Genomic DNA, 15,130 nt, shown 5'->3' with positions numbered 1-15,130 from the left:
GTTCTTTTAGATAGCATATTGGATTTATATGTGTTAATGTTTTCAAGGTTATCTTGTATGTCAGGTCATATAAGCCATATTTTGTTTGTTTGTTTTTGTTTTTGTTTTTGTTTTTTTGAGACGGAGTTTCGCTCTGTCGCCCAGGCTGGTGTGCAGTGGCATGATCTTGGTTCACTGCAACCTCCACCTCCTGGATTCAAGCAATTCTCCTACCTCAGCCTCCTGAGTAGCTGGGATTACAGGCGCGTTCCACCACGCCTGGCCAATTTTTGTATTTTTTTAGTAGAACTGGGTTTCATCGTGTTGGCCAGGCTGGTCTTGAACACCTGACCTCAAGTGGTCCACCTGCCTCGGCCTCCCAAAGTGCTGGGATTATAGGTGTGAGTGAGCCACCATGTCCAGCCAGAGCCATGTGTAACATAGCTACAAAGGGACTTTTGATACTATTTATACTATGAAAAAAGTTGAATTCTTGAAGAAATATTTTATAAGATTGCTGAATTGCCTTTAAGGCTTGGCAATGTGTTCTTATTTTAACTTTAAACCTAATATTTGCTTTTTAAAGTTTACATGGCAGTACATTATAAATATTTAGATTTATATATCTATATTGTTTTTCCTCAGATTGCTTTTTCTTAGAATGCTTTTTCTTAGTGGGAGTCAAAGTAAATTGAAGGATACACAAATATTCCCAGCTTCTGTTAAAAATCTTAAGAGTTTGGGCAGACAATTTTTTTTTTTTTTTTTTTGAGATGAAGTCTCCCTCTGTTGCCCAGGCTAGAGTGCAGTGGTGCCATCTTGGCTCACTGCAGCCTCTGCCTCCCGGGTTCAAGCAGTTCTCCAGCCTCAGCCTCCCGAGTAGCTGGGATTGCAGGCGTGTGCAACCACACCCAGCTAATTTTTTTTGTATTTTATTAGAGACAGGGTTTCGCCATGTTGACCAGGCTGGTCTTGAACTCCTGACCTCAGGTGATCCACCCGCCTCAGCCTCCCAAAATGCTGGGATTACAGGCGTGAACCACTATGCCCAGCCTGGGCAGACAAATTTTTAACAGTTTATATAATAAACTCAGTGTCATACTTTATCTTCACAGTAACAAAGTATAATAAGTTGATTTTTCTCTGGAATGGTTATTACTGGTTTCCTTTTTTATAATTGCACGATTATTTGCCACATTTTTCACTGTGTTCTTATTTGGTAAAACAGTCTTTTGTTACTTATTTGATGTCTGCTTTGGGTTTCTAGTTATCTTATGCCCATTTGGACTAAATGGCACTCTCACAGGACAGGCATTCAAGATGTCTGATTCAGCTACAAAAAAATTAATTGGTGAATGGAAACAGTTCTATCCTATCTCATGTTGCTTGAAGGAGATGTCCGAAGAAAAACAGGAAGATATGGATTGGGAAGATGATTCTTTAGCTGCAGTAGAAGTTCTTGTTGGTATGGATCCTGAGTATTATTCCTAAGGGGAAAACGCATGATTGTATGTGTTAGTTATATTTTGCTGAATAACAAACAAGTCTAATAACTCAGTGGCTTTCAACACCAAAGATTTATTCCTTAATTTCCTGCCCACATTACTTAAGGGCTGCATCTTAGCTGGTTTGGCTCCATGTATCTGCTCATTCTGTAACCTAGGTTAAATGAATATCCCAGTAGCTAGGACATGCTGTTCTTATGAGAACAGAAGAATAATAGGGACTGAACCTAACCATGTAAGTGTACTCAGAGCTTCTGCTGGGATATGGTGTATGTTACATCTGCTCACATTGCATTAGACAAAGCTAGTTAAATGGCCAAGCCAAAGTCATTGGGGCAGGGAAATATATTCTGTCTAGAGGGAAGCATGCTTAGGATGGGACAGTTAATTGTGAATGAATTAATATTTGGAGGCTGAAAAGTTGACAACCTGTGTTGTATGATGTTTTAACATTTGGTAAAACTACCACTTCCAATAACTTAAGAGACAGAAAATGTAACTAAAGAATTTATGACTTTGGCATGCTCTGCCTGCCAAAAGGGTCAGGTTTTTTTATATTTTTTTATTATTTATTTAATTTATTTTTATTTTTTTGAGGTGGAGTCTCGCTCTGTTGCCCAGGCTGGAGTGCAATGGCGCGATCTTGGCTCACTGCAACCTCCTCCGCCTCCCAGGTTCAAGCGCTTTTCGTGCCTCAGTCTTGAGAGTAGCTGGGATTACAGGCGCATGCCACCATGCCCACCTAATTTTTGTAATGCTAGTGGAGATGGGGTTTTGCCATGTTGGCCAGGCTGGTCTCAAATTCTTGACCTCAAGTGATCCACCTACCTTGGCCTCCCAGAGTGCTGGGATTACTGGCGTGAGCCACCGTGCCCAGCCTAAAAGGGTCAGATTTTTTCAGATTGGCTGTATTCTCTATGTCCTCTCATTCAGGGACCCAGGTTAACAAAGTACCCACATCTGGGACATGTTAATCTCATAGCAGAAGACAGAAGTGAGAGAAGCTGCACTGACCCTGCAGGCACATTTAAAGCTTCTGTTAGGATGTGGCTTATATCACATGCTTACATTCCAGAGCAAGTCACACAGCCTGACAATGGAGTGAAGACATATACTCTACCTCAGAGAGGCATGAGGGGAGGCATGGAGAAAGTATAATTTAGCAGATAATTGGAATTAGAATCTACCATATTGTATTTAAGGGAATCTAATGGTAATGTTAGACGTGAAGATCACCTTATTTCATCTTTTTTTTTTTTTTTTTCCTGAGACGGAATCTCGCTCTGTCGCTGCTCAGGCTGGAGTGCAATGGCGTGATCTCTGCTCACTGCAACCTCCACCTCCTGGGCTCAAGCAGTTCTCCTGCCTCACCCTCCCGAGTAGCTGGGATTACAGGTGCCTGCCACCACGCCCAGCTAAATTTTGTATTTTTAGTAGAGATGGGGTTTAGCCATGTTGGCCAGGTTGCTCTTGAACTCCTGACTTCAAATGACCCACCTGCCTCGGCCTCCCAAAGTGCTAGGATTACAGGTGTGAGCTACCACTCCTGGCCTGTTTTTTGTTGTTGTTGTTTGTCTGTTTTTTTTTTTTAAGAAAAAGATTACCAGTGCTCACTTTTAATAAAACCATTACTACCAGAGCAGTTGTGACAAAAACAGAAAAAACACACATTTTTTAGGCTTTTAAAATAGAGGCATATAGAAAAGTAAGTAGAAAATGGTTCGTAATTCTAGTGTCCAGATTACCTTTGTTAAACTTAAAAAATAAAATTGAAAAAGTAATACACATTAAGTTGGTCAGAAATGCAAATAAAGATTTAAAAAACACATTTCTAGAAATCTAAAAAAAGGAAAGCTGCCTTTTTCCAAATCTCTCTCAGCAAAGATAACCACCACTGACAGCTTATTGTGGTTTATTGTGGTTTCTTCTAAAAAAGAGAAAAAAAAAAGAAAAGAAAAACTTATGCCAAAGAAGCTTATATTTATAAAAATGTATTTTTATTTGTATAAATGTGATACCTACTTTTCCATTATAGTACTTTTGAGTGAAACTAATTCACTAGTCACAAAGGTAATTGGTTTTCCTGTCCCATTTTTTTCCTTTCAGCTGGTGTCCGAATGATCTACCCAGCATGCTTTGTTCTAGTCCCTCAGTCAGACATTCCTACTCCTAGCCCTGTGGGATCCACTCACTGTTCCTCTTCTTGCTTGGGTGTCCACCAAGTGCCTGCTTCCACAAGAGATCCTGCTATGTCTTCGGTTACGCTTACACCACCTACGTCTCCTGAGGAAGTCCAAACAGGTATAGCAGTAATTTGTCTCATCAGCTCTGGTAATTTGTTATTTTGTGTACAGTAAGTACTTAAGAAATAATTTATTTTGAAATAGTTTCAAACTTCTTGAGAATTTACAAGTGTAGTACAAGTAATTTCCTTAGCCAGATTTCCAAACTGTTATTATTTACTCCATCACCCTGTCTGTATGATGTACATTCATTATCATTGGTCTTTTTCTGAACCATTTGAGAACAACCTACAGACATGATGTCCCATCACTCCTGTGTACTCAGTGTGTTTCCCAGAATTAAGGACACTCTCCTATACAACTATTACTCGATCCTCTTAGTCAGAAAATCAGCATTGATACACTGCCATCCAGTTTGCATTCCCTGTTTTAGGTATTTTGCTTTCTGTATTTAAAAGTAACGTGCTTTTATTTTTAAAGGTTTATGTGTTTATCTATAATTAAAATTACTCCAACAGAGCAGCCCATTGCTGTGTTCTAATTCTTAGCCCTTAAGTCCTACAAAAATAAACCCAAGCTTTTACAGTAACTGTCAATACAGAACTAAAGCGTTTTAGCTATTAAAAGGGGTTTAGTTACCAAGGTGCTTATTTTCAGCAAAATGCCCTGTTACTCAGAAGAACATACGCATATACTAAAGTTCTGACCCATCGATTCATGCAACAGTTTATATCTCTGCCCTCCCTCCATCTACCTTTAAAACAAAAACACAGAAGAACTTTTTACAATGGAGGAGAAACGTATAAAAACACAGGAGAGCTTTTTACAATGGAGGGGAAATATGCTCATGCTCAGCTGACCTTACAAAAAAGACTGTCTAATTTCCAACTAAATGAGAACACTAAAGTGTTTGGCTAAAATCCAGCAATGATTGACTGACCCAGGTCAGAGGCTGGCAGCGACAGAAGGGCCAGAGTGCTGCCGCTGCAGGGGCTCATCCTGGCCTCCAAACCCCACCTTGATGTGGAAGCCAGGCTCTGTGCAGCAGCTCCATGGCTGGTGTCCAGGCCCCTTCGCACTACTCCGAAGTCCTTCCAGTCTCCCCACCTCTGGCCAGCCTCTGACCTTGATGATGTCACTCTGGGCGTCAGGATAGTCTGGTTTGCTTATACAGCGTGATCCATGGGACACCTCCTTCCTTGCCCTCAGCCCACCTCCCCCGACACGCCACCGTGTGCTGGCCCTGCCTGGCTCATGAGAACCCCACTCTTGGTACTGAGAGTGGTAGGTTACAGAGATGTACTTGATTGCCACATTTGCCTAATGAGATCTGGTTCCAAAAAGTAGCATGCTTTTTATCTCAAAATATAAATAATTTTACCAGATAGCTGGAGCAGCTTGTATCACAAATTAATAAAAAACCCAAATAATGTTACTTTAAACCTACCTTTATTCTCCTACAGCCTGTTTTTTTGTTTTGTTTTCAGTTGATCCTCAGTCTGTCCAGAAGTGGGTCAAATTTTCTTCAGTATCTGATGGCTTCAACTCCGATAGTACTAGCCACCATGGTGGGAAAATACCCAGAAAATTAGCAAATCATGTGGTGGATAGAGTTTGGCAAGAATGCAATATGAACAGAGCACAGAACAAGTGTGTATTTTCATTTATAAGTTCAAAAATTGCATGTTGATAATTACTTATAATTAGAAGATATCTAAAGTATAAACAGTCATTTGTTTGATTTTTCTTTAACTCATAATGTTGATCTTTAAAATTAATTTCAATGCTACATTGAGGTTTAATAGAAAATTTTATGAATTCTAAAGAATTTTGTAACTTTAAATCTTAGGAGGAAGTATTCTGCTTCATCAGGTGGTCTATGCGAAGAAGCGACAGCTGCTAAAGTGGCATCCTGGGATTTTGTTGAAGCCACACAAAGAACAAATTGCAGTTGTTTGAGGTAGATTATTTCCCGATCGATTGATGCCTATGTGTGATAGTTTGTTATGCCACTGAATGCTTATGCCCACTTTATTTGAAACAGCTTACATGAACATATGTCAGGATTTTTTTCAAAAGAAAATTCAGGAAAAATATTTCAGGAATTTGAAGCTGATTATAGAAGTACATGTAAATATAAGCTTTCAGTTCATTCACTGTTACCAGAGGCAGACTCTGAAAGTTTTGTTTCCTAGTAGCTAAATAAAAGACAATTTTATATGGAGCTATGGTATATATAGTATCTATAAGCTATACAAGCCATATAAATCTCTTGAGAAAAGCATTCCTTCCTCAATGGCACTACCTGAGAAATTTATCCCAAGAGTTCTTTCTTTTTTAAAAAAATGAAGAGACAGGGTCTTGCTTTGTTACCCAGGCTGGAGTGCTCATGGCTCACTGCAGCCTCAAACTTCTGGCCTCAGTCGATCCTCCTGCCCCAGCCTCCCAAGTAGCTAGGGTTACAGGCATGTGCCACCACACCTGGCTAATTAAAAGAAAAAAATTCGTAGAGAGGGGATCTTGGTATGTTGTCCAGGCTTATTTCGAACTCCTAACCTCAAACAGTCCTCCCCTTGGCTTTCCAAAGTGCTATGATTACAGGTGTGAGCCACCATATCTGGCCTACAGTAATCTTTTTTTATTTTTTATTTTTTGAGATGGAGTCTTGCTCTGTCCCCTGGTCTGGAGTGCAGTGGCGTGATCTCAGCTCACTGCAAGCTCCACCTCCCGGGTTCACACCATTCTCCTGCCTCAGCCTCCCAAGTAGCTGGGACTACAGGCGCCCGCCACCATGCCCAGTTAATTTTTTTTTTTTTTTTTTAAAGTAGAGACAGGGTTTCACTGTGTTAGCCAGGATGGTCTCAATCTCCTGACCTCATGATACAATCTTTTTTTAATAGCAAATACAGTGTTGGGTTTTGAAGAGTAATTTCATTTTTTTTAAGCTTTTATTTTTGGTTCAGGGTTACATGTGCAGGTTTGTGAAATAGGTAAACTCATGTCACAAGGGTTTGCTGTATAGATTATTTTGTCACTCAGATACTAAGCCTAGTACCCAGTAGTTACTGTTTCTGCTCCTGTCGCTCCTGCCAGCCTCCACCCTCAAGTAGACCCCAGTGTCTGTTGGACCCTTCTTTGTGTCCATGAGTTCTCATCATTTAGCTACCACTTATAGGTGAGAACAGGCAGTAATTGGCTTTCTGTTCCTGTGCTAAGGATAATGACCTCCAGATCATCCATGTTCCTGCAGATGACATGATCTCATTCTTTTTTTATGGCTGCACAGTATTCCATGGTGTATATGTACCACATTTTCTTTATCCAGTCTGTCATTGATGGGCATTTAGGTTGATTCCATGTCTTTGCTATTGTGAATAGTGCTGCAGTGGACATTTGCGTATATGTGTCTTTATGGTAGAATGATTTATATTCCCTGGGTATATAACCAGTAATGGGGTTGCTGGGTCGGATGGTAGTTGTAGCTCTTTGAGGAATCACCACTGCTTTCCACAGTGGTTGAACTATTTTCACTCCCATCAACAGTGTATAAATGTTTCCTTCTCAACCTCGCCAGCATCTGTTATTTTTTGACTTTTTAATAATAGCCATTCTGACTGGTGTGAGATGTTATCTCATTATGGTTTTGATTTGCATTTCTCTAATGATCAGTGATGTTGAGCTTTTTTACATATGCATGTTGGCTGCACATATGTCTTCTTTTGAAAAGTTTTCATGTCCTTTGCCCACTTTTTAACAGGATTTTTTTTTTTTATAAATTTAAGTTTTTTTAGATACTGGATATTAGACATTTGTCAGCATAGTTTGCAAAACTTTTCTCCCATTATGTAGGTTATCTGTTTAGTCTGTTGATAATTTCTGTGGCTGTGCAAATGCTCTTTAGTTTAATTAGATCCCATCTGTCAATTTTTGCTTTTGTTGTGATTGCTTTTGACGTCTTTGTCATGAAATTTTTGCCCGTTTCTGTGTCCAGAGTGGTATTGTCTAGGTTGTCTTCCAGGGTTTTTATAGTTTTGGGTTTTACATTTAAGTCTTTAATCCATCTTGAGTTGATGTTTATGTATTAAGGAAGGGGTCCGATTTCAGTCATCTGCATATGACTAGCCAGTTATACCAGCACCATTTATTGAATAGGGAGTCCTTTCCCCATTGCTTGTTTTTGTGAGCTTTGTCAAAGATCAGATGGTTGTGGCAGTGCAGCCTTATTTCTGGGCTCTCTATTCTGTTTCATTGGTCTATGTGTCTGTTTTAGTACCAGTACCATGCTGTTTTGGTAACTGTAGTCCTGTAGTATTGTTTAAGCCAGGTAACATGATGCCTCCAGCATTGTTCTTTTTGCTTAGGATTGCCTTGGCTATTTGGGCTCTTTTTGAATTTCATAGAAATTTAAAAATAGTTTTTCCTAGTTCTGTGAAGAATGTCATTGGTAGTTTGATAAGAATAGCATTGAATCCAAATTGCTTTGGGCAGTATGGCCATTTTAAGGATATTGATTCTTCCTATCCATGAGCATGGAATGTTTTTCTGTTTTTTTGCATCATCTCTGATTTCTTTGAGCAGTGTTTTGTAATTCTTATTGTAGAGATCTTTAATCTCTCTGGTAAGCTGTATTCCCAGTTATTTTACTCTTTTTGTGGCAGATGTGCCTGGGATTGCATTTCTGATTTGGCTCTCATCTTGGCTGTTGTTGGTATATAGGGATGCTAGTGATTTTTGTACAGTGATTTTGTATCCTGAAATTTTACTGAAGTTGTTTATCAGCTGAAGGAGCTTTTGGGCTGAGACTATGAGGTTTTCCAGGTCTAGAATCATGTTGTCTGCCAACAGGGTTACTTTTGTTTCCTTTCTTCCTATTTGAATGCCCTTTATTTTTTTCTCCCTGATTCTTCTGGCCAGGACTCCCAATACTATTTTGAATAGGAGTGAGAGGAAGCATTCTTATTTTGTGCCACTTTTCAAGGGGAGTGCTTCCAGCTACAGTCTTTTTTTTTTTTTTTTAATGATAAATACAGTGATGGATTTTGTGGAGTAATTTCTTATAACATTCTTTGGGCAGCTGTAGGTGAAATGTTGAAATAAGATTCAGAAAATAGGATTCTGTAAGGGAAAAACTGTCACAAGGGAGCAAAACTGTCAAAGCATGACAAAACTGTCACGCTTTCTAATGGATTATATTGGTTGAATGATTGGTAGAAGAATAGATGAACGTGGAATTCTTTAGAAATTTATTTAGTTTATATATTAAGGCCTTTTGATAAGGTTTGGTTATGAGAAGTTTTAAAATTATGTTGCCTAGAGTTTATTATTTTATCCTGCAGATTAAACATAGATCATAGGCTTTTGCATTCAAGTAAACAATAATGGCCTTGACATCCCTAGTCAGAACTTGTGATGGAATAGATAGTCACCTGTCTTTCTCATGGAAGTGAACCAAACAAATGGAGTGCCTGCAGGTTAGGGCCAAGGTTTTTCTTACATTTGCTCTGTTGGTTTGAATATATAATAACAGACTCTCTCAAGTGTGCTGTTATGTTTTTGCATAAATTGAATATTCTTATGGAGGCTCTTTGGATTAAAGAATACGTAATTTTTAAAAGTCTGGCAACTTTGTTGAAAATTTACCTCTGTTAGAGAGATTGGAATAAAAACAAGGATATATTTAGCTATTGTTTAGCAGTTTAAAATAGCTAAAAAACCACACCTAATCTGAACATAATTTGTATAAGAATGGGGGTCAGCAAACTGTGATGAATTCGCCATATTTGGCCCACTGCCTGTTTTGTATGGCCTGTAAGCTGAAAATGATTTTTTTTTATTTGTTTGAGACGATATCTCGCAGACAGGAGTGCAATGGTGTGATCTCGGCTCACTGCAACCTCCGCCTCCCAGGTTCAAGCAGTTCTCCTGCCTCAGCCTTCCGAATAGCCAGGACTATAGGCACGCGCCACCATACCTGGCTAATTTTTTGTATTATTTAGTAGAGACGGGGTTTCACCATGTTGGTCAGTCTGGACTCAAACTCCTGACCTCAGGTGATCCATCTGCCTTGGCCTCCCAAAGTGTTGGGATTATAGGTGTGAGCCACCATGCCCAGCCAACTGAAAATGATTTTTACGGTTTTTAAAAGTTGAAAAAAATAAAGAATGTTTTATGGTATGTGAAAGTTGTGTGAAATTCGGATTTCAGTATTGATAAATAAGGATTTATTAGAACACAGCCACGTTCATTTATTTACATATTGTCTGTGGTCACTTTTACCCCACAATGGCAGAGTTGAATAGTTGTGACACAGACTGGCCCCCAGGGGATAAAATATTTACTCTCTGGTTCCCCACAGAAAAAGTTTGCTAATCCCTGGTCTAAGACTAAAAGAATGCTTAAATGTAATTAAGCTTTTCCAGAACTACCGTTTGACCGAGCAATCCTGTTACTGGATATATATACCCAGAGGAATATAAAGCATTCCGTCATAAAGACACATGCACAGGAATGTTCATAGCAGCACTATTCACAATAACAAAGACATGGAATCAACCTAAGTGCTCATCACTGACAGCCTGGATAAAGAAAATGTGCATGTACACCATGGAATACTGTGCAGCCATAAAAAAAAAAATGAGATCATGTCTTCTGCAGGAACATGAATGGAGCTGGAGGTCATTTTCCTTAGCAAACTAATGCAGGAACTGAAAATTAAATATTGCCTGTTCTCACTTATAAGTGGGAGCTAAATGATGAGAACTCATGGACACAAAGAAGGGAACAACAGACACTGGGTCCAGTGGAGGCTGGGAGGAGGGAGAGGAGCAGAAAAAGTAACTATTGGATACTAGTCCTTTAATACCTGTGTGATGAAATAATCTGTAAACAAAGCCCCATGACATGAGTTTACCTATATAACAAACCTGCGAATTTACCCCTGAACCTAAAATAAAAGTAGAGAAAAAAATAAATTAGGATTTTCTTTCCCACTAGTGGAATTTTTATCAAATAGTTCTGTTTTAGTTCCTAAACTAGACTTTTTTATTCTTTTTGAAAAGGTGGATTTTAAGTATTTTGTCTAAAATGGTTTTAGAGGAAGGCATTAAAATATGCATGTTGGCAACATAGGTTTAAATTCTTGGTCTTTAAGCTGAACTTTTATTTTTAAAAAGTTATTTTCTCTTGTCCAGGCGCAGTGGCTTATGCCTGTAATCCCAGCACTTTGGGTTGCTGAGGCAGGTGGATCACGTGAGGTCAGGAGTTCAAGACCAGCCTGGCCAACATGGTGAAATACCATCTCTATTAAAAATACAAAAATTAGCCAGGCATGGTGGCACATGCCTGTAATCCCAGCTACTCAGGAGGCTGAGGCAGGAGAATCGCTTGAACCCGGAAGGCAGAGGTTGCAGTGAGCCAAGATGGCGTTACTGCACTTTGGTGTTGGCGGCAGAGCGAGACTCCGTCTCAAAAAAAAAAAAAAAAAGTCATTTTTAAAAGTATTTTCAGAAATTTCTCAGAGGCATATAGAGATTTAATATGCTAAAATTTTACATAATCGATACGTGTGACTTGCTTTGGTTAGTTTGCTCCTTTAGTAAATACAGCATTTCTGATAATTTACTTAAAAAAATTAGTATTACATTTTGTACTTTAGGTCCTCTGCCCACCACAAATCTAGCTTATTTCTTAAGTGAAGGTAAGACAGATAGACAGTGAGCTACTACATGTGTATCCTCTTTGCCATAGAATATATAGGAGGTTGGGGCATACATTGATAACTGACTGTTAAATCGGCCTCTAGCTCGCTCTCAAATCCATTTCTGCTTTTTCTCTGTTCTGTTCTGTATTGCAGGGAATTAAATTTCCTAGACTGCTTTGCTTTCTGGAGTTGGCTAATAGGAGGCACTAACAGAAGATTGGAGGGTGAGAGGAGGGAAGAAGCCAGGGTCTTTCCCCAGTCCCTTTTTGAGCCAACTCCAGCAGCAGCTCCCTTGTGTCCTATTAACACAGCCCCTTCCTCATGGTCCCAGTTACTACTGAGCAGATCCTGCTATGGTTCTAGCACCATCCTGAGCTTCTGGGATATGGTGAGACTACATCATCTTATTGTCCTTTCAGTGCTAGAAGTCATAGAAGCTCCCTGCTATTACTAGTCTCTGGGTTTCCTCACTTTCCTCTGTTTTGTATAACTGGTTCTCTATAGTGAATTTCTTCTGTGTGAAAGATAGGCCTGGACCCTGCCTGATAACATTGGCTTCTCTTAAAAATTGATTTGGGAAGAAAAAAAATTCATAACTGTAACAGACAATTTACATGAGTAGAAATTATTTTAAGAAATTTAAAGTACATGAATAAAGCCTAAGTTCCCCTTGACCATCCTTTCTCTCCCCCAAGCCTACTCACTCTCCCTAGAAGTGGCTAGTTGCCAATTAGATACTATTTCTCCATACTTAATTCTATGTATTCTCCTCTCAACACATAAATATTATTATTTTTTTAGAGACTAGCTGTGTCGCCCAGGCTGGAGTGCAGTGATGAAATCATGGCTCATTATAGCCTCAAACTCCTGGGCTGAAACGATCCTCCTGCCTCAGTCTCCCAACTAGCTAGAACTACAGGTGTGTGCCACAATGCTCGGATAATTTTTAAATATTTTGTAGAGACGGGGTCATGCTGTGTTGCCCAGGCTGGTCTTGAACTCCTGGGCTCAAGCGATCTTCCTGCCTCAGCCTCCCAAAGTGCTGAGATTACAGGCATGAGCCACCATGCCTGGCCTCACATAAGTATTATTCTGATTTATTTTTCACAGCTAATTTTTTTCACTTAATGTGCCTCAGATCTTTCCATATTAGTTACTTATATAGCTCTGCTTCGTTGTTTAAAAATTTTCCTGTGGCTGGGTGTGGTGGCTCATGCCTGTAATCCCAGCAGTTTGGGAGGCCAAGGGAGAAGGATTGCTTGGGGCCAGGAGTTCAAGACTAGCCTGGACAATGTAGTGATAACTCTCTTTTTTAAAAGAAAAATGAAAAAAATGTTATTAATATTCCACTGAATGGAAGTATCATAGTTTATGTAATCATTCTGGATTTGATGGACATACAGTTTGTTTCCATAGGTGTTTTTTGCTTGTGCTTGCTTTAAAAAAAAGTAATACTGCTGTAACTATCAATTATTTAGTAGGTTTTTTTGAATCCTTACTCTGTGACAGAAGGTGTCCTAGGCTCAGAATACACTAGCTAACAAAGCTCCTGCTATTATGAAGTCTGCATTCTATTGGAAGTGAGGCAGATAATTTGTTTTTAAGAATTTTTTTTTTTTTTTTTTTTTTGAGACAGTCTTGCTCTGTTGCCCAGGCTGAAGTGCAGTGATGCCATCTCGGCTCACTGCAACCTCCATCTCCTGGGTTGAGGGGATTCTTGTGCCTCAGCCTCCTGAGTAGCTGGTGCTACAGGTATATACCACCACATCCAGATTAATTTTTGTATTTTTAGTAGAGATGGGGTTTTACCATGTTGGTCAGGCTGCTCTCAAACTCCTGACCTCAAATGATCCACCTACCTTGGCCTCCCAAAGTGCTGGGATTACAGACGTGAGCCACTGTGCCCAGGCTTTAGAAGGATTTTAAATCCTTTTTAAATTTGAATGTATGCTGGGAAGGAAATAAACTAGGTGGGTGATGTGATAAAGAGTTGTAGGCGAGAGGGCTATTTAAGTACGTGTGACATCAAAAAAGATTCTACCGATTTTACTCGCACTTTTTGCATATAGAAAATGTTGGTTTTTCTTGTGATTTCACTGATCTGAGAACTATCCTCAAAATTATTTTTTGCCATTATAATAAGTGAGAAGCATAAAATTGTTTGTTGCATTTTTCATTAGCGAGATTGAATAGCGCACATTTACTGATATTAGACTTTAGTGTGGTGGAATGTTCATAGGAAAACTGCACACAGAAAGCAGGCTGCTAAGTAAAAAGCAATACATTAAATTTCTCATGTTAACATTAAAGTACTGCATACCTAACATCAATAGGAAAAAATAATCTAAAAGGGTTACTCTGTTGGTTTGTGCTTTGAGGACAATTTCTTTTTTTTACAAAGATTGCTCAATGTGGTTGTGTTCTAGCATGAAGTTCAGTTGTTTGGCCTTGCGCAGTGGTTCACACCTGTAATCCCAGCACTTTGGGAGGCCGAGGCGGGCGGATCACAGGGTCAGGAGATCGAGACCATCCTGGCTAACGCAGTGAAACCGTGTTTCTACTAAAAATACAAAAAAATTAGCCAGGCTTGGTGGTGGGCGCCTATAGTCCCAGCTACTCGGGAGGCTAAGGCAGGAGAATGGCGTGAACCTGGCAGGCAGAGCTTGCAGTAAGCCGAGATTGTGCCACTGCACTCCAGCCTGGGTGGACAGAGTGAGGCTCCGTCTCAAAAAAAAAAAAAAAAAAGAAAAAAGAAAAAAAGAAATTCAATTGTACTCTCTAAAGAAACTAGCTTTTAGAAAGAGGTCTGTATAGAAGAAAAGGGCTGATTTAATGTCAAAAATTTAGAGAACTGCTGCTATTAGTATGTAGCCCCAGTTAATAGTTTCTTACTCTTAATAGCTGGGTAAGTGAATGTATGGCCATTTACTTTTCACATCCCTTGTACACTTGGGACATAACTAAATAGTTCACCTCAGATGAATGGAGATCCTATTTCTCCTACTGCCTTGCATAAAATAGACTAATTCTCAAACTTTTTTGTCTCAGAACTTATTTACAGTCTTAAAAAATTACTGAAGACTGCAAAGCACGTTTATTACATCTATTTATATTTTAGAGAAATTTTAAAGCACCACTTATTAAAAACAATAATTTCAGTGCATATTAACATGAATAAAATAGACATCCACTATATTTTCCAAAACAGTAGCAAAAAAGCTAATTGAGTGGCATTGTTTTACAGTTGTGCAAGTCTCTTTAATATTGAGTGTAGTAGGATAGTTGAATTCTTACATCTGCTTCTGCATTCGGCCTATTGCTGGATATTGTCTTGGTTGAAGTATATGAAGAAAATCCAGCCTCATGTAGCTATGCAATTGGAGAAGGGAAGAGAGTATTTTAATAACTTTTTCAGATAATTGTGGATATTCTTCTTTGATACTACACCAAAAATTGACAAGTGGTAGTTTCTTAAGGGTCGGTTGGAATGTGGAATCTAAAGCCCTGTCAGTGGTTGTACTTTACTAATAACTGAATGGATCTTTCGATTTTGTAACATCATGCATTGGTCATTTGAAAAATATCAGTTCACTGGGTTATACAGATCTGAATGTTGGCACATTTTGTTATATATACTCATCTCTAAATATCCGTGTAGGATCGATATTCTGGAACCCTCACAGATAACAAAATCTACGGATGCT

The 15,130-nt window shown here is 39.1% G+C and overlaps 1 protein-coding gene across 1 annotated transcript in view; it reads left to right on the top strand.

Moving 5' to 3' along the window:
* MED13 (mediator complex subunit 13) overlaps positions 1–15,130 on the top strand; it is a 121,109-nt gene that overhangs the window by 30,059 nt on the left and 75,920 nt on the right. Inside the window, exons 5-8 of the mRNA XM_003814474.4 lie at positions 1,247–1,444; positions 3,591–3,785; positions 5,215–5,377; positions 5,577–5,687. Coding sequence (XP_003814522.4) covers positions 1,247–1,444; positions 3,591–3,785; positions 5,215–5,377; positions 5,577–5,687 — 667 coding nt within the window. The remainder of the gene's footprint in view (positions 1–1,246; positions 1,445–3,590; positions 3,786–5,214; positions 5,378–5,576; positions 5,688–15,130) is intronic.

This window comes from Pan paniscus, chromosome 19, assembly GCF_029289425.2.
Source record: "Pan paniscus chromosome 19, NHGRI_mPanPan1-v2.0_pri, whole genome shotgun sequence".
NCBI classification, from domain to species: domain Eukaryota; kingdom Metazoa; phylum Chordata; class Mammalia; order Primates; family Hominidae; genus Pan; species Pan paniscus.
This window is presented reverse-complemented; position numbering and strand designations above follow the sequence as displayed.